At 48.8% G+C, this 22,259-nt stretch overlaps 1 protein-coding gene across 3 annotated transcripts in view; it reads left to right on the plus strand.

The window, feature by feature from the left end:
- Positions 1-22,259, plus strand: part of robo4 (roundabout, axon guidance receptor, homolog 4 (Drosophila)) — a 133,756-nt gene that overhangs the window by 77,160 nt on the left and 34,337 nt on the right. For 2 of the 3 annotated variants that reach the window (XM_070894346.1, XM_070894348.1), the window contains 5 exons: positions 2,704-2,875; positions 15,184-15,372; positions 16,989-17,031; positions 17,113-17,243; positions 19,545-19,862. In XM_070894346.1, the coding sequence (XP_070750447.1) occupies positions 2,704-2,875; positions 15,184-15,372; positions 16,989-17,031; positions 17,113-17,243; positions 19,545-19,862 (853 nt within the window). The remainder of the gene's footprint in view (positions 1-2,703; positions 2,876-15,183; positions 15,373-16,988; positions 17,032-17,112; positions 17,244-19,544; positions 19,863-22,259) is intronic. The other variant, XM_070894347.1, reaches the window with a different exon arrangement.

Genomic DNA, 22,259 nt, shown 5'->3' on the forward strand with positions numbered 1-22,259 from the left:
TCATCCAAGCTAATGTCCATTCTAACTATTAATCTCCTCTTTAACCAGAAATGCTACCCCACCTCCTTTTCCTTTTATTCTATCCTTCCTGAATGTTGAATACCCCTGGATGTTGAGTTCCCAGCCCTGATCTCCGTAATCCCAATCACATCATATTTATTAACATCTATTTGCACAGTTAATTCATCCACCTTATTACGGATACTCCTTGCATTAAGACACAAAGCCTTCAGGCTTGTTTTTTTAACACCCTTTATCCTTTTAGAATTTTGCTGTACAGTGGTCCTTTTTGTTTTTTGTCTTGGGTTTCTCTGCCCTCCACTTTTCCTCATCTCCTTTCTGGCTTTTGCTTTTGTCTCCTTTTTGTTTCCCTCTGTCTCCCTGCATTGGTTCCCATCCCCCTGCCATATTAGTTTAACTCCTCCCCAACAGCACTAGCAAACACTCCCCCTACGACATTGATTCCGGTCCTGCCCAGGTGCAGACCGTCCGCTTTGTACTGGTCCCACCTCCCCCAGAACCGGTTCCAATGCCCCAGGAATTTGAATCCCTCCCTGCTGCACCAGTGCTCAAGCCACGTATTCATCTGCGCTATCCTACGATTTCTACTCTGACTAGCACGTGGCACTGGTAGCAATCCCGAGATTACTACATTTGAGGTCCTACTTTTTAATTTAGCTCCTAGCTCCTTAAATTCGTTTCGTAGGACCTCATCCCTTTTTTTTACCTATGTTGTTGGTACCAATGTGCACCACGACAACTGGCTGTTCTCCCTCCCTTTTTAGCATGTCCTGCACCTGCTCAGAGACATCCTTGACCCTTGCACCAGGGAGGCAACATACCATCCTGAAGTCTCGGTTGTGGCCGCAGAAATGCCTATCTATTCCCCTTACAATTGAATCCCCTATCACTATCGCTCTCCCACTCTTTTTCCTGCCCTCCTGTGCAACAGAGCCAGCCACGGTGCCATGAACTTGGCTGCTGCTGCCCTCCTCTGATGAGTCATCACCCTCAACAGTACTCAAAGCAGTGTATCTGTTTTGCAGGGGGATGACCACAGAGGACCCCTGCACTACCTTCCTTGCACTGCTCTTTCTGATGGTCTTCCATTCCCTATCTGGCTGTGGACCCTTCACCTGCGGTAAGACCAACTCGTTACACGTGATACTCACGTCATTCTCAGCATCGTGGATGCTCCAGAGTGAATCCACCCTCAGCTCCAACTCCGCAACGCGGTCCATCAGGAGCTGGAGGCGGATAAACTTCCCGCACACGTAGTCGTCAGGGACACTGGAGTCGTCCCTGAGTTCCCACATGGTACAGGAGGAGCAAAACACCCAACCGAGCTCTCCTGCCATGACTTAACCCTTAAACAATGCTAAAGTTTACTCACTGTTATAGAAGAGAAGAAAGAAAAACTACTCACCAATCACCAACCAATCACTTACCCTCTTTGGCTGTGACGTCACCTTTCTGTTTCTTTCTACTTCTTTTTTTCCTTCTCCCTGTAGCTGCACAAGTACGCCTCTCGCTGCCGCTGGGCCTTTTATAGGCCTCCGACCCCGGACTCGCGCCTCACCAACTGCCGCCGCCTCTCGCTGCCGCTGGGGCTTTTATCGGCCTCCGACCCCGGACTCGCGCCTCACCAACTGCCGCTGCCTCTCGCTGCCGCTGGGCCTTTTATAGGCCTCCGACCCCGGACTCGCGCCTCACCAACTGCCGCCGCCTCTCGCTGCCACTGAGCCTTTTATAGGCCTCCGACCCCGGACTCGCGCCTCACCAACTGCCAAAAGAAGTATGAAGCCGGTTGTTGGCACACTGATTTGCCATTTTCTGCAAGGTACATTAAGAATTTGTAAACCATAAACCCCCGAGGAAGAAAACAGGCCAAAAAAAAAAATTAGACTTCAGCTTTTGGACATGTGTTTGATGCAAATATGAAGAAAATGAGGATCGTAATGTTATTTATAATAAAAATACAGGGTACTAATATTTCAATGTTTGAAAAGTGGTCACTTTGCTCCTGCCTGGTGTGGCATGCCTCGGGTATGTTCCCGTGCTAACTCCTACATATGTAAATGTTTGTTTCCTCTCCATGCCTATGATCAGGACGCATAATACGATGAGCATAAGTGAGCTAAGCTCAAATGAGCGCACCTTCCCACAGAGCAAGAGGTCAGCTCGTTTACCTGATGTTTTGGTGCCGCGGGTACATTATTCATGATGCACCGGGAATGCCCATGGCTGGTGTGTCAGGTGCCAGCAGCCAGTGCCAGGACGTTGGCTGCCTGATCTACACTGGGCCATTCTCCCACGTTGGGAGGTGTGCATGTGAGGAGAGATTCACCGAGCTAGGGACACCAGCTTGTCAATGGGGGCTGCCCCTCAGCACCTGTTCCAAACAGGCGATTGGAGTAAATGGTTAGACTTTCCAGTCACATTATGTAGCTGAATATGAATTAAATTTGGGGGTTTACAGAGAATAATGGACAGCTTATGGGCAGGGTCACGGCACCCTGCGAGCTGGCCACCCTCGTGAGGGCAAGATGGCCGCCTTGATCGAGTTGTAGGCCTCAGGCCTCCAAACTCGATAATACATGGGCGGTTGCCCAGCATCACATTAGCGTCCCCCATGCAGCGTCAAAATGTGTATCTTAAATCATATAATGTGCTTCCTTTCCTTTTCTGCCTGGTGTGTGACAGGTTTGGTGTTTGGCGAATGAGACGCAGCATCACAGGAATTGGACAGTGGATGGCAGTACACACCAGCTGGAGATACCTGCACTGAATTCTGGGATTGAGTACCGTGTCCAGATCGCAGCCATCAATGGTGCCGGAGTCGGAGTACACACCAAACCACAATACGTCTACCTAGGTCAGTGATGGTGGGGGGAGGGGGGGCATGGGACACAAGTGACTGGGAAGGCCATAGGCTCATTGCACCCAGTCTTGCTTCCCATTCCCTTTGGTTCTGTGGGTTCTCCAAAGCCTCTCTAGTATTGCGACTTGTTTAGAGCAGATTGAGGTCAGTGAGCCAGCTCCTTTATCTGAGTGAGGGAACGTAGACCACAAAAAACTCTCAAACGTGTGTTACCAGCTGCATTCCTGTCACACTGTGAGGCTCTATATCCTCCCCTAGCATCCTGTGTTACTGACTGTATCTCTACTGATGTTAATCCAGCTCCTTCACACTGTCACTCAGTGGATATACTTACATTGGAGGCAGTTCAGAAAAGGTTCACTAGGTTGATTCCGGAGATGGGGTTGACTTATGAAGATAGGTTAAGTAGGTTGGGCCTATACTCATTGGAGTTCAGAAGAATGAGAGGTGATCTTATCGAAACATGCAAGATAATGAGGGGGCTCGACAAGATGGATACAGAGAGGATATTTACATTCATAGGGGAAACTAAAACTCGGAGGCTGCCTATTTAAAACTGAGATGAGGAGGAATTTTTTCTGAGGTTTGTAAATCTGTGGAATTCTCTGCCCCAGAGAGCTGTGGAGGCTGGGTCATTGAACATATTTAAGGCAGAAATAGACAGATTTTTGAGCGATAAGGGAGCAAAGGGTTATGGGAGAGGGCAGTGAAGTGGAGCTGAGTCCATGATCAGATCAGCCAAAATCTTATTAAATGGCGGAGCAGGCTCGAGGGATCAAATGGCCTAATCCTGCTCCTATTTCTTATGTTCTTGTTAACCCCAGCCGCACCGCCCCCCCACCCCCACCCTCCAAAGTGTCCTGTGTCTCTACTGATGTTAATCCAGCTCCCTCACAATGTCACTCAGTCCCCTCTCCCAGCATCCTGTGTTACTGACTGTATCTCTACTGATGGTAATCCAGCTCCCTCACCCTGTCATTCAGTAACACCTCTCCACTAGCACCCTGTGTTACTGACTATCTCCACTGATGTTAATCCAGCTCCTTCACTCTTTTGGGCTCATTAACTCCACCCCACCAGTGCCCTGTGATTAAAATTCTACTCAGTGCCATCTTTACTGTACTGGTTAATGAATTTGTGTACAATTCCCCGCTGCACTATTTAAATGAAAATAAACAGATTAATGGCCTCATTAAAATAGTGCGGACTGGAATATTCTATGAGTGCATTAAAAATGTTGCTCGATGGAATTTCAGCCTCTGCATCTGCACTAATGTGTATCTGTAGGTGAGTAACTTGCTGTAGATCAGTAACTTCTCACAGCCAATCCCGTATGTTGCTGCTGTAGGACGCTCTGTAATGGAGGCAATAAAGATCCTTATGATGGTGTTGAGTCGCTTGGTATCCTGAAGCAGCCTGATACAGAATCTGCTCCACACTTACTCTACAGGGCACACCGTGAGAACATCACGTATCCACCTTACTTTGTCTCCATCAGCTGACTCCATAATACCATGAAGGAGGATGTTTTTGGTGGTCCTGCCTTCAGCTGCCAAGGCCCTAAGCTCTAGAACTCCCTCCCTGAAACTCTCTTCCTCTCTACCTCACTTTCTTCCTTTAAGACGCTCCTTAAAACCAACCTCTTTGACCAAGCTTTTCTGCTGTAATTTCGTATGTGGCTCACAGTCAAATTTTTGTTTTATAAGACTCCTGTGAAGAGCCTGGGCAATTATACTACGTTACAGGTGCTATATAAATACAAGTTGTAGATGTAGTAGTCGACTGACCCAATGACCACTGGAGGACATGGGGATGGTTCAATTCTGTGACATGTGCCGGCTGAACACATTAAAATATCATTACAGTGTGTGAAAGTGGGTAATATGTCCTTACTATACAGTATAAATGCACACGAGGCCCATATTTGAGAAAAGATCACTCTGTGACCAGTTACCTTTATTACCAAGACCTCAAGAGGCAGATGGTGGGTGGAGCTTCCCCTTTTATACCGGAAAGTCCAGGTTAGGAGTGTCTCCCACAAGTTCTCCCCCTGTGGTCAGTGTTCTCAAGGTGTACAACAGTTGAATACATGACATCACCTCCCCCCCAAAGTCTTATTGGGATCACAGGTTAAGTTTCTCTGGTGGTTTACGCGTCCTTGTAGAGCGCCTGAGTTGGGGCTCCGGTTGTTGGGCGCTGTCCTGAGTATCTGCTGTTTGTGGTGCCTCAGGCCTGTCCGGACTGCCCACAGTGACTGGGCTCTCCTCCACTTGGTTCCAGTTTTCGGTCACCTGTGGTGGAGTAAAATCTACGTCGTGTTCTTCCTCTGCTTCTTCTATGGGGTTGCTGAACCTCCTTTTAGTTTGATCCACGTGTTTGCAGCAGATTTGTCCATTGGTAAGTTTAACTACCAAAACCCTATTCCCCTCTTTGGCAATCACAGTACCTGCAAGCCATTTGAGCCTTGCAGCGTAATTAAGGTCAAAAACAGGGTCATTGATATCAATACATTGCGCTCTCGCATTCCTGTCATGGTAGTCACATTGTGACTGACGCCTGCTCTCAACGATTTCTTTCATAATAGGGTGTATAAGGGATAACCTGGTTTTGAGCGTCCTTTTCATTAGCAGCTCTGCGGATGGAACCCCTGTGAGCGAGTGTGGTCGGGATCTATTGGCCAACAGGAGGCGTGATAAGCGGCTTTGTAGGGAACCCCCTTGGATTCTGAGCATCCCGTTTAATTATCTGCACTGCTCGTTCTGCCTGGCCGTTTGAGGCCGGCTTGAACGGTGCTGTTCTGACATGGTTGATTCCATTGCCTGCCATGAAGTCCTGGAATTCAGTGCTTGTGAAGCACAGGCCATTGTCGCTGACCAAGACATCCAGTAGACGATGGGCGGTGAACATTGCCCGTAGACTTTCTACCGTGGCAGAGGATGTGCTTGAATTTAAAATAGCACACTCAATCCATTTGGAGTAGGTGTCTACTGCAACCAAAAACATTTTTCTCCTGAAAGGACCTGCGTAGTCCACATGGATGTGTGACCATGGCTTGGTGGGCCAGGACCAGGGGCTAAGGGGTCTTCCCTGGATGCGTTGCCAGGCTGAGCACACATGTTGCATCTGCGAACACAAAGTTCCAGGTCTGCATCTATCCCTGGCCACCAAACGTGTGACCTGGCAATTGCCTTTATCATGACAATGCTCATTGTGAAGTTCTCTGATAAATACCTCTCTGCCCATCTGGGTCATGACTACTCAGTTTCCCCACAGTAGGCAATCGGCCTGAATCGAGAGTTCATCCTTGCGCCTATGAAACTGTTTAAACTCCTCAGGGCATGCCCCGTACGTGGCTGCCCAGTCCCCATTCAGGACACATTTCTTAACTAAAGACAGTAGCGGGTCTTTATTTGTCCAGACTTTAATCTGACGGGCTGTCACAGGTGAGCATTCGCTTTCGAAAGCTTCAACAGCTCTGACCATCTCAGCATCATGCTCAGCTGCCCCCTCAGTGGTGGCTAGTGGTAGCCTGCTGAGTGCATCGGCGCAGTTTTCAGTGCCCGGTCATAGGCGGCTAACTTAAGTGCCCACCTCTGTATGCGGGCCGATGCATTCGCATTTATGGCCTTGTTGTCGGCCAAAAGGGACGTTAGGGGTTTGTGATCTGTCTCCAGCTCAAATTTCCTGCCAAACAGGTACTGGTGCATTTTTTTACTGCATATGCACATGCAAGCGCGTCCTTTTCTACCATCCCGTAGCCCCATTCTGCCCGGGACAGACTTCTGGAGGCATAAGCTACTGGCTGGAACTGACTATTGGCATTCACATGCTGCAACACACACCCGACCCCATAGGACGATGCATCACATGTTAAAACTAGTTTCTTACACGGGTCATATAACGTTAACAGTTTGTTGGAGCATAACAAATTGCGTGCTCCATCAAAAGCCCTTTCCTGGCTGTCCCCCGAGACCCAATCGCGACCTTTGCAATAGGAGCACGTGTAGCGGCTCTAACAATGTGCTCAGTTTGGGAAGAAATTTGCCAAAATAGTTCAGGACCCCCAGGAACGAACACAACTCTGTCGTGTTACGGGCTCTGGGTGCTCTCTGGATCGTTTACATTTTGGAAACAGTAGGTCTGATCCCGTCTGCTGCTACCCTCCTCCCCAGGAATTCTACCTCTGGAGCTAAGAAGACGCACTTCGCCTTTTTCAGTCGCAGCCCTACCCGGTCCAGTCTGCGTAGCACCTCCTCCAGGTTGTGGAGGTGTTCTTCAGTATCGCGACCCGTGATGAGGATGTCGTCTTGAAAAACCACCGTCCTTGGAATCGACTTGAGGAGACTTTCCATATTTCGCTGAAAGATCGCGGCGGCCGAACGAATCCTGAACGGACATCTGTTATACTCAAACAATCCCTTGTGTGTCGTGATGGCGGTCAGCTTCTTCAACTCACTCGCCAGCTCCTGGGTCATGTAAGCTGAGGTTAGGTCCAATTTTGAAAAGAGTTTACCACCGGATAGCATCGCAAAGAGGTCCTCCGCTCTCGGCAGCGGGTACTGGTCTCAGAGTGGCACCCGATTGATGGTGGCCTTGTAATTGCCACATATGCTGACCGACCCATCCGCCTTGAGCACCGGCACAATCGGGCTCGCCCAGTCACTGAATTCGACTGGCGAGATGATGCCTTCCCTCAGCAGGCGGTCCAATACTCATTCTATCTTTTCCCGCATCACGTACGGCACTGCTCTGGCCTTGTGGTGTACTGGCCTGGTGTCTGGATTTATGTGAATCACTATCTTGGTCCTCATGAAAGTGCCGATGCCGGGTTGAAATAATGAGTCAAATTTTTCCTGGACCTGTGAGCATGATACTCGCTCCAAAGAAGAAATTGCATTGACATCGCCCCATTTCCAGTTCATGACAGCAAGCCAACTCCTCCCCAGTAGTGTGGGACCGTCCCCCGGGACAATCCGAATCTTTGTGGGTCACGACCACCGTGGCGCTTCCTAGCACCGGAATGATCTCCTTTGTTTGTGTCCGTAGCTGTGCATCAATCGGCAATAATTTTGGCCTCCTGGCCTTGGACACCCACAAGCTTTCGAACTGTTTGATACTCATCAGGGACTGGCTGGCCCCCGTGTCTAGCTCCATTAATACTGGGATGCCATTGAGGAGCACTTTCATCATTATCGGTGGCGTCCCGGTATATGAACTGTATATGTGCTCCACCTGAATTCGCTGAACTTCAGCTTCCAGCGATTTCCCCCAGTATTCATTTGGCCTCGTAGGGCTTACATCGGGCCCGTCCTCCTCGTACATTAACCTGGCTGCAGGCTTCCTGCACATACGTGCCAAGTGACCGCTGATATTCCAGATTCTGCAGTTATATTGCTGATACCTGCAAGCTCTGGCTGGGTGTTTGCCTGCACACCTCCAGCATGAGCTGGAGGCCCTGTTGTTGGAAACAAAAGATCCATTACCAGTCGATCGTCTCTGACTATCTCTGTGACTGTCCTTAAGCGCACCATTAACAAGTGTTAATGGCCCCATTACTGGCCGCATTGTCCATTGCGATGGTATGAATCGCCGTTCAGCTAGCCATTGTCTCTGTTGAATTCCCCCTTTGGGTTCGACTGCATGCTGTGGCATGTCCAATTGCCCTTGTCTTCCTAGAGAACTGTGTGCCGCGTTAACAATGTTGACTCCCTGGTCATTAGTCGCATTTGAGCCAAGATTTTTGCCATAAATCATTCGGGTCTCTTCCTCCCCTGAGATAATCATAGCCGCCGCTTCCAAGGTCAAGTCTTTGGTCTCAATCAGTTTCCTGAAAACCCCAGCGTGTGCCCGATGCCCTCAATAAAAAAAGTCTCGCAGCATCCCCGCTCTGCATGCATCTGGGAACTTACATAGGCTCACCAGTCGCCGGAGATCTGCCACAAAGTTTGGAACGCTTTGCCCTTCTCGCCGCCGGTGCATGTAAAACCGGTGTCTCGCCATGTGCATGCTGCTCGCCGGTTTAAGGTGTTCCCCGATCAACTTACTGAGCTCTTCGAACGTCTTGTCCGTCGGCTTCTCTGGCGCTCGAAGGTCCTTCATCAGGAAGTACATTCTGGATCCACAAACCGTCAGGAGATGAGCCCTGCATTTGTCGGCCGAATCCTGTCCCAACCATTCCTCAGTGACAAAACTTTGCTGTAGTCTCTCAATAAAGTCGTCCCAATCATCACCAACACAGTATCTCTCTTCTGTGCTGCTAGTGGCCTTGCTCTAGTGGTTTAAATCCCAGTTTCTCATCGCCAATAATATGTCCTTGCTATACAGTATAAATGCACACGAGGCCCCTACTCGAGAAAAGATCACTCTGTGACCAGTTACTTTTATTACCAAGACCTCAAGTGGAAGACGGTGGGTGGAGCTTCCCCTTTTATACCAGAAAGTCCAGGTTAGGAGTGTCTCCCACAAGTTCGCCCACTGTGGTCAGTGTTCTCAAGGTATACAACTTAGGTCAGCTTATACATGGGTTACAATGATAGTTGAGTACATGACAGAGGGGAAGATCAAACTTGTGTTTCTTTGATACCTTGACTGGCAGAGGGGGCTCAGTTTAACGTCTTATCCGAAAGACGACACCTCCGACAGTGCAGCACTCTGTCAGTACTGCTTGGAGTATTAGCTTTGATTATGTACCCAAATCTCTGGTGTTCGACTTGAATCCATGACCTTCTAACTCCGAGGCGAGAGTGCTACCCACTGAGCCACAGCTGACGTATAGCATTCCATCTTTCCACTGGCATTGTTTTTAAAGTAGATGGACAAAACCCCTCGACCCCTCCCTCTCCCTCGACCGGCCCCCTCCTGCCCTCGACCCTCCCTCGACCCACACCCCCTCCCCTGCCCTCAACCTCCGACCCCTACCCCTTTCCCTTGACACGCCTACCCCTCTCCCTCAACTTGCACAACTCCTTCGGCATATAACCCAAGAAACAAACATGTTGCTCATTAATGACCACTTACGGGATCTTGCTGTGCAACAGAATAGCTGCCATGTTTGCCTACGTAACAACAGTCAAAGGAATTCATCGTATGTGAAGTACCTTGAGTTGCTTTCAAGAGATGCAGTATGAAAATGCAAGGCTTTCTTTGTCTCTGTCTGTGCAGCTCCTTACTCTGGATATTATAACCACCGGCACAACATACATCTCTGAAGCTTCTTGAGTACGTAATTGTATTCTCACATGGGATAGATTGGAGCCTGTACAAGTCATGCAAAGGTTATCTTGTGTGATTACGAAATGCAACAATCTCATTTTTTTTAATAATGATAAATCTATTCATTTATCCATTGTTGATTCTTCTGCGCCATTCTGTAGCTTTGTAATGGGCTGAACAGAAAACAATCATTTATCATTCGTCCTGCGCTGTAGGATTGAGAGAGAGTTATTTCACATCATGTCGGCTACTCGATTGGCAACGGGAAAACAGGAATTGTGTACATTACACGCTCGGCTCCTTCATTCATCCCCATCAATCTCCCGGGATCACAGGCCAATAGACCCAATCCCTTTTTACACATGCATCCCAGTTACAGACACTACAATCAACAAACAGGTCAGAATAATTTCAGAGATGGGAGATTTTTATGGAGCTGGAGCAGTAAAATCATTTTATGGGATGAGTCAAAACAAATTATTCTACACAGGTAGGACAGCAAAATGGCTTTGCCATCCACAAGAGTCCAGGTTACTTTAAATAGAGGAAAGAAAGACTTGCATTTCTATAGCAACCTCTGGACATCCCAAAGCACTTACAGCTGATGAAGAACTTTTGTGATGTAGGAAACGCAGCAGCCAATTTGCACACAGCAAGCTCCCACAAACAGCATGTGATAATGACTAGATAATCTGTTTTCTTTTATTATGTTGAGTGAGGGATAAATATTGGCCAGAACACCGGGGTAACTTCCCTGCTCTTCTTCGAAATAGTGCCATGGGATCTTTTACATCCGCCTGAGAGAGTAGACGAGGCCTCGGTTTAATATCTTATCCAAAAGATGGCACCTCCGACAGTGCAACACTCCCTCAGCACCGCACTGCAGGAGCTTCTAGTTGCAGTGGTCACCGATATATTGTGGAGCCTATATACCCCCTCACCTGCTGCTCCAGTTATCCTTAGACCTCGATTCCCTCTGCCAGCACTGGGGTGTTGCTGGTGCGGAGATGAAAGGAGAACAGCGAGAGATCGAGAAGGCCACAAAATAGCCCCATGAAGGGGATCTAGGCCGGCGTCTGGGTCTTGAACTCCCAAAGATAGCAGGGAATGGGTTTATTTTTACATTTTCGAAGCAAACCCCGAACACGGGGACATTCGGGATACCCATATTCCTCTTTCGGGGGAAGGGGAGCATTCCACCCTTTTGCCTGGAACTGTTCCGCCGGCCTTTCCAGGTCTTTGTCAGGGAGCTGCATCCCTAAACTGCCGAAGGCCCCCTCGTGCAGGCTACTCCCCATGAGCCCGCCGACCAGCGGTGGATGTCCTGGTGTAGCAGCTGGGATTGTGCCTCCCGGTTTGGGGCCACAGTCAGTAACACAGGGCTCTGTCTAGGAAGGGTTACTGGAATGGACTTTCCGATTGTGCACCTAATTGGTGTGTAAATTGGGCATACTTAGCACCACCTCTAATTTTCTGCTCCGATTCTGTACTGGGGCCAGAAAGAGCCCGATAGTAAGATTTACACTGCTAGAAATTGCCCTCCGCCCCAAATGGTGTGGATTTCTCGAATTAAATCAACCTTGGGGTGGAGAACAGAGGGATTTTGGCCTCTTCACCTTTTGAAATTTTTTGGGGCGGCTAAGGGGTGGAACTGCTTTGGGAGCGGGGTGGAAGGCGGGCGGTGTCATCAGCACAGTGCTAAGCACGTCAGCGTGACGCGGACGTACCGCGTCACTCTGATAGGTAGCATCGTCCCTCCCCTTCAATTAAAGGGGAGGGTCGCTGTGAGCTCTGTAGCCACTTTAGTGGCCCTCACTGGGGGGGGGGGGGGGGGTGGTGGTGAGGGGCTCTGACCAGGCCAGAGGCTCGGTACTCAAGAGCCTATTGGAGGCCCTGCTGAACCCGTAACCGCCAGTGTCGGGCTGACTTCAGAGTTGGCCAACCATTTAACCAAAATGGCGGTCGCGGCAGAGCACCCTCCCCTTTAAGGGCGGACGCGCCGCCCAGCCACTGGCAGCTTCCCGCTAGGAAAAGTTGTCGGGGGCCCCGATGGCGGCCGCTCCGCTCCTGCGGGGTAATTTCCCTCGCCGGCGCGTGCCCGACGGGGTGGGAACACGGGAGGGACAGAAACCTGTTTCCGCTGCCCCCGTTCCGAGGGCAATTTCAGAAGCTGACTCCACCAAACTCAGACAGAGTCTGTATACTAACGGACTAATTGCCCCCAGTCGGAAAGGCCTTAACTCCCCCATTACCGCCTCTTCGAGGCAGTAATGGGCCTTTAAAGAGGGGGGCAATTTCAGCTCCATAATGTTTTTTTTAAACAGTATTTACAAATCGTTTTGCTCCTTTTTTGCTTTTTTTCCTGTTGCCACTTAGTCCATCAGGAAGCATTGTGCCAAGTGTTCCAGCACTGCTGGTTTTTGGTGCCTGCAGGATATTGGGGAAATTTGCCAATGGGAATTCCCCCATTATGATTTGGGGAGGAAGAAGAGGATGAACAATGGCGAGATGCTGGGATGTTCAGGCTCCACCAGGGAAAGACTCTGCCCTCCTATCATGACCTTCCCACCCACTCCGAGGTACATCTAGTTGTTCAATCACTGGACACAGGCTCTAGATTAGCAGGCAGCTAGATACCTCATAGGCAGTCCCTCGGAATCGAGGAAGACTTGCTTCCACTCCTGAAGTGAGTTCTTTGGTGGCTGAACTGTCTAATACGAGAATCACAGACTCTGCCACAGGTGGGACAGATAGTCATTGAGGGAAGGGGTGGGTGGGACTGGATGGCTGCACGCTCTTTCCGCTGCCTGTGCTTGACCTCTGCACGCTCTCGGAGTTGAAACTCGAGCTGCTCAACGCCCTCCCGGATGCACTTCCTCCACTTAGGGCGGTCTTTGGTCTTTGGCCAGGGACTCTCAGATATCAGTGGTGGTGTTGCACTTTATCAGGGAGGCTTTGAGGGTGTCCTTGTAACGTTTCCACTGCCCACCTTTGGCTCATTTGCCGTGAAGGAGCTCCGCATAGAGCACTTGCTTTGGGAGTCTCGTGTCTGGCATGCAAACTATGTGGCCTGCCTAGCGAAGCTGATCGAGTGTGGTAAGCGCTTCAATGCTGGGGATGTTAGCCTGGACGACGACACTGATGTTGGTACGCCTGTCCTCCCAGGGGATTTGCAGGATCTTGCAGATACATTGCAATATCTCCAGCGACTTGAGGTGTCTTCTGTACATCGTCCATGCCTCTGAGCTATACAGGAGGGCAGGTATTAATACAGCCTGTAGACCATGAGCTTGGTGGTAGATTTGAGGACCTGGTCTTCGAACTCTCTTTTCCTCAGGCGGCCGAAGGCTGCACTGGCGCACTGGAGGCGGTGTTGAATCACCTCATCAATGTCTGCTTTTGACAAGAGGCTCCCGAGGTATGGGAAATGGTCCACTGGGGGGTAGTGCTGTGCGGCAAGGACAGACTGGTGGAGGACCTTTGTCTTACGGATGTTTAGCGTGAGGCCCATACTTTCATTTGCCTCAGTAAATACATCGACTATATCCTGGAGTTCAGCCTCAGAATGTGCGCAAACGCCATGCTAAACTCCAACTCCAACAGCCAGATACACAATTGTACCATCTATTGCAAGAATACCTGCAGCTAACGGGCAGCGTAGGGCTGGCACTGCCAGTAACAGTCAGCTGTGGCCTTCAGTCCTCTTCCTCTGCCTCCCTCTCGGAATGCTGCATTGCTGTCCGCTGGGAAGAGCATGGACACCCTTCATGTTACCATTTTATTCTGCACCTTGGAACAGGAGGATTGAGCGCTTCGCTCCGCATTTATCCCAGCCAGCACTGGGTTCTGTCAGCCATTTATGTTGCCTAAAGAATCTTTGCAAAGTCTGAAATACATGTTGAAAATATCAGCTGTTTTTGTCAGCGTTATGAACATTATTATCCCCACAAATGCGGCCACCTACCGTTTTTAAATGGCCACATCTCTTTAAATTTATCCCTCACATTTTCCACCCGATTTTCCATCATTAGTCTGCCACACACCACTAACCCCTCCCCACCCCACACACGCACAAGTTCCCAACAACAAGCCCGATATCGGTCAGGAGTTCGCTCACACTATGTAAATGAAGCTGACTCCACCAAACTCAGACCGGGTCCGTATACTAACGGACTAATTGATTCCTGGGATGAGAGATAATGTAGAATGGACTTATACTCTCTGGAGTTTAGAAGAATGAGAGGTGATCTTATTCAAACATACAAAATTTTGAAGGGGATTGACAGGGTAGATGCTGAGAGGTTGTTTCCCCGGGCTGGAGAGTCTAGAACCAGGGGGCACAGTCTCAGGATAAGGGGTCGGCCTTTAGGACTGAGATGAGGAATTTCTTCACTGATAGGGTTGTGAATCTTTGGAATTCTCTGCCCCAGAGGGCTATGGATGCTGAGTCTCTGAATATATTCAAGGCTGAGATCGATAGATTTTTGGAATTGAGGGATCTGGGGATCGGGCGGGAAAGTGGAGGTGAGGTTGATGATCAGCCGTAATCTTATTAAATGGCGGAGCAGGCTCGAGGGGCCGTATGGCCTACTGCTGCTCCTAATTCTTGTGTTCTAACGGTCCAACCGGTTCTTCTCACACAGTGGCCAAGAGACACCTTCTCAGAAAAGCTACCGGACTGATTCCAGCAGCAGCTTCTGCGGTTTAACATTTAAAGAGGAGCCCTTTATCTGGTCTCTTGGCCAACATTCCCTTTGAGCCTACGTGGCCCATTCAGAACTCCGCGCATGTGTGGCTTTCCCCAGTTTAAAGTCGGCGAGCTGACAGCGCGGGAGCATTGCTCTCGCCTCTCCAGCAGATCTCACGACCCCGGGTGGGTGGGGGCGTGGCTATATGGTGATGCGTAAGGCACCACAACTGGGTGGGACAGGCTGGATGGACCAGTCGGGTCTCTTCATATGTCGCATGATGTGTCTGTATAAATGTCACAATAAATGTCTCCACTACATGTCATTACCCACCATTTAATCGCTCGGGGTGTTCATCAACCACTTGCTGTGAATCTTTAAATTGTAACCTTTAAATCTCAGATCCCTCCGGCCAGGAGAAGTCAGCGGAGTCTTCGATCCTTGGACTGGTGCTGGAGTTCGTGAAACAGCCAGTGTTCATCGCGAGTGCTGCCAGTGTGATCTGGATTGTCCTGATGGTGCTCAGTGTGTGCTTGTACTGTCGCCACACTAAACGCTGTAATATTCAGAAGGAGCACAGGCTAAACAAAGGTGAGAGAGACCTGGTAACAAGTTATCGTCATCACCGGACACTTTGAAAGGGTTGGAGACTTGGCAACGCAGTACCATCGAGCTGAGGGCAAGCGGGTTGATGCTACTCACCCGTGGAGCTGCTTGTTGAAGACAACAGGCCCTTGAATCCCAATGTTTGGTACATGCACTAATTCGCTAGATGCAGGGAGCTGGACCATGATTCTACACTCCAGGAATTGTCTGTCTGAGACATGCTGTCACAATGGGTACGAAGGAGGCCAAGGGCTCCCTCAGTGTTGGGGACTCCGCAACACCAGTTGTTCTCATACTCCATCTAGTGGTTAGTCACAGAGTGGTATTTGCTTTTTAATGGAGCAGGGTAAGAGATGGTTTGGAGGAGGGAGAGAGAGATAAATGGAAGTGGTGGAGGAAGCAGAGAGACGGAAGTGGGAGGAGGGAGAGAGAGATGTAAAGGGAGCAGAACGGACAAAGAGAGTGAAGGCAAGGGAGGGAGATAGTGGAAGATGAGGGAAATATATCGAAATGAAAGGAGGGAGACATGGAAGTGGAGGAGGAGAAGGAAAGAAAGAAAAGAAAGACAGACTAGCATTTATACAGCGTCTTTCTTGACCTATGGACATCTCAAAGCGCTTTACAGCCAATGATGTACTTTTAGAGTGTAGTCACCAATTTGCACACAGCAAGCTCTCACAAACAGCAATGTGATAATGACCAGATAATCTGTTTTTGTTATATTGATTGAGGGATAAATATTGGCCAGGACACTGGGGATAACTCCCCCTGCTCCTCTTCGAAATAATGCCATGAGATCTTTTTTGCGTAAACCTGAGAGAGTAGTCGGTTTAACGTCTCATCTGATGGACGGCACCTCTGACAGTGCAGCACACCCTCAGCAGCGGTGGGCAGTGAGAGACAGAAGGAGGTGGTGGAGAGATGAAGAGAATTTTTTGAACACCTCACCAGTACCATAGTAACGGGACAGAAGAAGTTAACTGATGTTTTGAGAGGCTCGATCCAATAAAATCTGCGACCCTCTGATCTATGTTCATTATTATCCTTATGAGCCTCATTACTGATCCTAACCAGATATGCAACCAACTGCTTGAAATTAATTATCATAGCATTAACTGTCTTTGTTAGGAGTCTGTTCTTTGTATTAGTTCCCCTGTGGGGAACAATACTAGTCATGTTTACATGATCTAAGAAACCATGGATGGAGTGGAGGCTTCAGATGGTGGGATCGCACCATGTTTCACCTGCACATTGGATTTAAGAAGTGTAAGAATCAGCCACCGGTTCAAGATAGGTCAACAAGGTAAATTGGAGGATGTCCTACCTCTGGTGCAGAGCAGTCGAGTGCTGGGAGCCTCGATCCACAAAGCACCCACCACGATTGGTCGATTTGCACCCCGGTACTGAAGCTCTGCAACCAGAATGTGTCTGTGTGATTTATCCGACCTTTAGTTGGCGCACTAGTCACCTGATCTTGAGCTGATAAAATATGCGAACTGAACAAGCCATACAAGGCCCAACCCTTCCTGACTAGACCAGACCATCTCATGCAGAGGGTCCCATTTCTGTCTTATTAATTCATGTTGTTTTTTGCACCGCAGGTTTGTACAGACTGGCGAATGAAGACATTATAATCAAGCACAGGTAAGCAGAGCCGGATTGAGGTGATCCTTTGCACTGGCTGATCAGTGGCAGCTGTTCTGACCATCTTTTGCTCTGTTGCAGGATGAACCTGACCGATTCACCCTGGCTGTCCAACTCCTGGAAATCCAGCAGCTGCTCCAAGAACTTCAATCCGGGGAGTGCTCAGCCGCTCTGGCTGCACAGTCAGGAGAAACCCACATACCAGAAAGCAGGTGAGGCGGGAGTCACGGAGTGGGTCAAAGCTAAAAGACTTTCATTTCTATAGTGCCTTTCACCGGATGTTTCAAAGCGCTTTGTAACCAATGAAGTACTTTTGGAGTGTAGTCACTGTTGTAATGTGGGAAACGCAGCAGCCAATTTGCACACAGCAAGCTCCCACAAACAGCAATGTGATAAAGACCAGATAATATGCTTTTTGTTATATTGATTGAGGGATAAATATTGACCAAGATGCCGGGAATAACTCCTCTGCTCTTCTTCGAAATATGTCCACTTGAGAGAGCAGACAGGGCCTCGGTTTAACATCTCATCCGAAAGACGGCACCTCCGACTGTGCAGGGCTCCCTCAACACTGCATAAAATTTCAGCCTAGATTTATTTTTGTGCTACAAGTTCATGGAGTGGGACTCAAACCTACAACCTTCTGAGTCTGAAGCAGGTGTGCTACCCAACTGACACTGGGACACTAATGACTGAAACATGTTACCAACAAGGCTGCGTTTATTAACTGGTTGACCCGAGGAGATGTTGATGGTGGGTCTTCTCCTGTTCTCCTTGGAGCAGCGAAGGTTAAGTGGAGATTTAATAAAGGTGATCAAAATTATGAAGGATTTTAATTGAGTAGATAGGGAGAAACTGTTTCCACTGGCAGAGGACACAGATTTAACATCATTGGCAAAAGAACCAGGTGAGAATTTTTTTCTAACGCAGTGAGTTATGATCGGAAAGGGAAACCAATATAATAATAACTTTCAAAAAGGAATTGGATATATAGTTGAAAAGGAAAAATCTGTGGTGCTACGGGGAAAGAGCAGGGGAGTGGGACCAATTGGCTAACAATGATGGGCTGAATGGTTCCTCCTGTGCCACTGCAATTCTTGTGGTGGTGGTGCTCCCACAGTGGGATCCAGACTGCACTGAAGTTCAGGTTTTGGCTGATAGACCAGTCGGTTCTCCCACCTCCGAGACCTGGCTTTCAATCAGTTGCAGGTTAATTCAATGAAAGTCTCTCTCCCCTATCTCGCGCTCCCCCCATCTCGCTCTCTCCCCTATCTCGCGCTCTCCCCCATCTCGCGCTCTCCCCCATCTCGCGCTCTCCCCCATCTCGCGCTCTCCCCCATCTCGCGCTCTCCCCCATCTCGCGCTCTCCCCCATCTCGTGCTCTCCCCCATCTCGCGCTCTCCCCCCATCTCGCGCTCTCCCCCCATCTCGCGCTCTCCCCCCATCTCGCGCTCTCCCCCCATCTCGCGCTCTCCCCCCATCTCGCGCTCTCCCCCCATCTCGCGCTCTCCCCCCATCTCGCGCTCTCCCCCCATCTCGCGCTCTCCCCCCATCTCGCGCTCTCCCCCCATCTCGCGCTCTCCCCCCATCTCGCTCTCTCCCCCATCTCGCTCTCTCCCCCATCTCGCTCTCTCCCCCATCTCGCTCTCTCCCCCATCTCGCGCTCTCCCCCATCTCGCGCTCTCAACTATTTCTCTCTCCAACTCGCTTTCTTGCTCCTACCTCACTCTCTCCTACTTCGCTCCCTCGCCACTATCTCTTTCTCTCAGCCAAATATGAAATCAGTAGTGAATCCACCTGGCATCCTTGCTATCAATCGCATTTGTGGAGATAATTGGTTCTTCCCGATGGTGGTGACAACCTAACATATTGCCAGAGATTGGCTGCTGCAGGAAATGGAAGTGAAAATTCCACTCAAGCACTAGGGAGTCCTGAGGTTGGGTGATGCAGCACATTGTTGGACCTTTACTATACATTCAATTGGTCATATATCAGACTAGAGTGCTTTGCCTTTAGACTGGTGCAAGAAGGTCTCCAGCACTGACATCGCTCACCCTAATGAGCACAAGTATCCGATAAATCTCAGAGTTAGAAAACAGAACCTATGTAACTCACAGCATTAAATAGTTTTTGTTTTTTCTTGATGGATATCTGATCAGATATTTTACTTGTGAAAGGATGTTCTTTATGGCGGATGCTACTGTGACATTGCTCCTTTTAGTTTAGCTCTAATTAGATTGCTTGCTGATTGGTTGACAGGTAAACACCATCCAAATGGAGTAATGGGTACAGGCAATGGTCTTGAGTGTGGATTCTTGCTCAAGATTTAGCAGTACACAGTTCGCTCTATCAAAAACAGTGACACCCAGCTATAATCACCAAACGACTAGGCCCAAGCCAACTAGAATGCTGGCCTGACATAGTTAAGTTCCTCTCGTTGCCACTTATGATAGCTGATGGGTTGACTGGAAGTCTCAGCCCCACTTCTATGAATCTCCCTCTTTTGTTTCTAGGTTCATCAGTCGAGAAGGCCCAGGGTTTGAGGGACAGGGGCGCCTCTATAGTGCCCGACAACAGCCTGTATGGGACGTTTAGTGTTGACATTAAAGCGAAAGATCTGAAGACGTTCAGCACTCCGCTTCTGCCGAGGTCCACTGCTTCCAGCTACATGGTTCAGGTGACGCCCGACCACAGCCCTTTGCCACTGCTGAAAAATAACATCAACAGAAGCAACGTCAGCAGCTTTGGTCAGGAGGTTGCAAAGTTACCGCGGAAACCAACACTCTGCCTACAACCAAATCCAGAATCGTGGGACAAAAACTGCAATAAAGGTGAGGATTTAAATCACCATTAGGCTTTGAAAAACCCAGTTTAAAAAAAAAATATCTCAATAATGCTTCCTTGCCCTCTATTGGCTGAAGGGATTGGCAGCATCACTGTGGTATGGTTCCATGGGTCGTCACCTTCTGGTACTTTACCCTTTTTACCATTTTTGTGTTTTAAGCTTTGCCCGGTGAATGTCAACAGGACATTCAACTAAGGGGGACCTCACCACCGAGTCCAATCACATTTCCCTTCCCTCCAGCATTCACACGGCAACATGTGACAGCAAAGATCTCTTTACCGATGAGAAGTAGGACATTTGGCTGATTTCCTCATCTCTTTAGTTAGGCCACAGCTAGAGTACTGTGTGCAGTTCTGGTCACCATATTACAGGAAAGATGTGATTGCACTAGAGAGGGTACAGAGGAGATTTATGAGGATGTTGCCTGAACTGGAAAATTTTAGCTATGAGGAAAGATTGGATAGGCTGGGGTTGTTTCCTTTGGAACAGAGGATGCTGAGGGGAGGCCCTTATTGAGGTGTATAAAATTATGAGGGGCCTAGATAGGCCTAGAAGGACCTATTTACTTTAGCAGAGAGGTCAATAACCAGGGGGCATAGATTTAAAATAATTGGTAGAGGGGATTTGAGGGGAAAGGTTTTCACCCAGAGGCTGGTGGGGGTCTGGAACTTGCTACCTGAAAGGGTGGTAGAGGCAGAAACCCTCACCACATTTAAAAAGTACTTGGATGTGCACTTAAAATGCTGTAACCTGCAGGGCTATGGACCGAGCTGGAAAGTGGGATTAGGCTGGCTAGCTCTTTGTCGGCCGGCGCAGACACGGTGGGCCGAAATGGCCTCCTTCCGTGCTGTAAATTTCTATGCTTCTTTGATTCCTAACCCTGGCTTCCTGCACAGTCAATTGTGTCCCAACAGCGGAGCTCACTTAACTTGGCGCAGGCTGGGGATGGAATCTGTGACTCTTCCACATCATGCTTTTACTCACTGAGCCACTAGGGGTAGCAAGGGTCATGTTGACGATAAGCAAGACTGATTTAAATAGATAGCAAGAGGGTCCTAGTCCTGGTTGCTATCTAATGATCCTGGTGCATGGAATAAGACTAGACCGGGCTCTGTTCTGATGCCCTCCACAGTCAGACATCCTGCTGATTCTCACTATCTGGGTTCAGTCGCAAAGAATGGCCGTTTGTATGAGGTACCAGAGGATGGCCGGTGCCCATTAGATCAGGGGTGCAATTCCTTCTGGGAAGGAGAGGGGGAAAAAGAGAAAGCTGGAAAATAAAAAGGAAAGAATACATATTTTAAAATTAATTAATTCTGGGTGTGGCAAGTTCAGCATTTATTGCCCATCCCTCACAAGCGAGTGGCTTGTGAAGCCACTTCAGAGTCAACCACGTTGGTGTGGGACTAGAGTCACATATAGGCCCAACCGGGTAAGGATTGCAGGCTTCTGTCCCTAAAAGGCATTAGTGAATCAGTCGGGTTTTTTACGACAATCCGACAGCTTCATGGTCATGTTGAAGTTGATGATCAACCATGATCTTATTGAATGGCGGAGCAGGTTCTAGGGGCCATAGGGCCTACTCCTGCTCCTATTATGTTTATGTTTACTGATGCCAGCTTTTTAATTCCAGATTTTAAAAAAAGTAATTCAACTTCGCAAACAGCCATGGTAGGATTTGAACTCAAATTCAGTGGATTATCAGTTCAGGTTACTGGATTATTAGTCGAGTAACATAACCACTATACTGCCGTACCCATGGTATGGAGCTGCATACTGGGTCACATTTTAAAACCAGAAAGCGTGATCAAAATTCCCAGTGGCTGGTATTTGGCAGGCTCTGATCAGTTGGGTTAGGAGGCATGGTGTGGTAGGCCCAAAGTTGTTACCTAGCAACTGACTCACTGTTGTTTGAGAATGTGCCACTTGGAATTCTGCAGAGAGTTTTCTTGCTGTATGACTGTAGACATGGCTAAACGGAACAGCCTGAGGCCCTGGCTTTAATGCCCTTGCCAGTGCTCCACATCAAGCCTATGTGGAGAAAACAAAGGAGACTAAATGCTTAAGCCAGAGAGTTACTGAGCCGTACAGGACAACAAAGGTCCAAGGTTTAATCGTTGGTCTTCGCGGAGGTAGCTGATCAGAGCCAGGGCCGGATTAAGGGCCTGATGGGCCTGGGGCAAACTGATCCAAATGGGCCAATAGTTATGTTTGTTCATGCTCATTGCATTACGTATATGATTCTGATTCTGAGTTTGAAAACATAGGCCAGGATATTCAACAATGAAAGCATATATTCTGTGTCAAGTAGGTATATATTCTGGTTCTGGTAACATTGCAATACTAAATTCCTATACATATATACACATTTCTCTCAACATAA

This window comes from Pristiophorus japonicus, chromosome 11 (genome assembly GCF_044704955.1).
Source record: "Pristiophorus japonicus isolate sPriJap1 chromosome 11, sPriJap1.hap1, whole genome shotgun sequence".
NCBI classification, from domain to species: Eukaryota; Metazoa; Chordata; class Chondrichthyes; family Pristiophoridae; genus Pristiophorus; species Pristiophorus japonicus.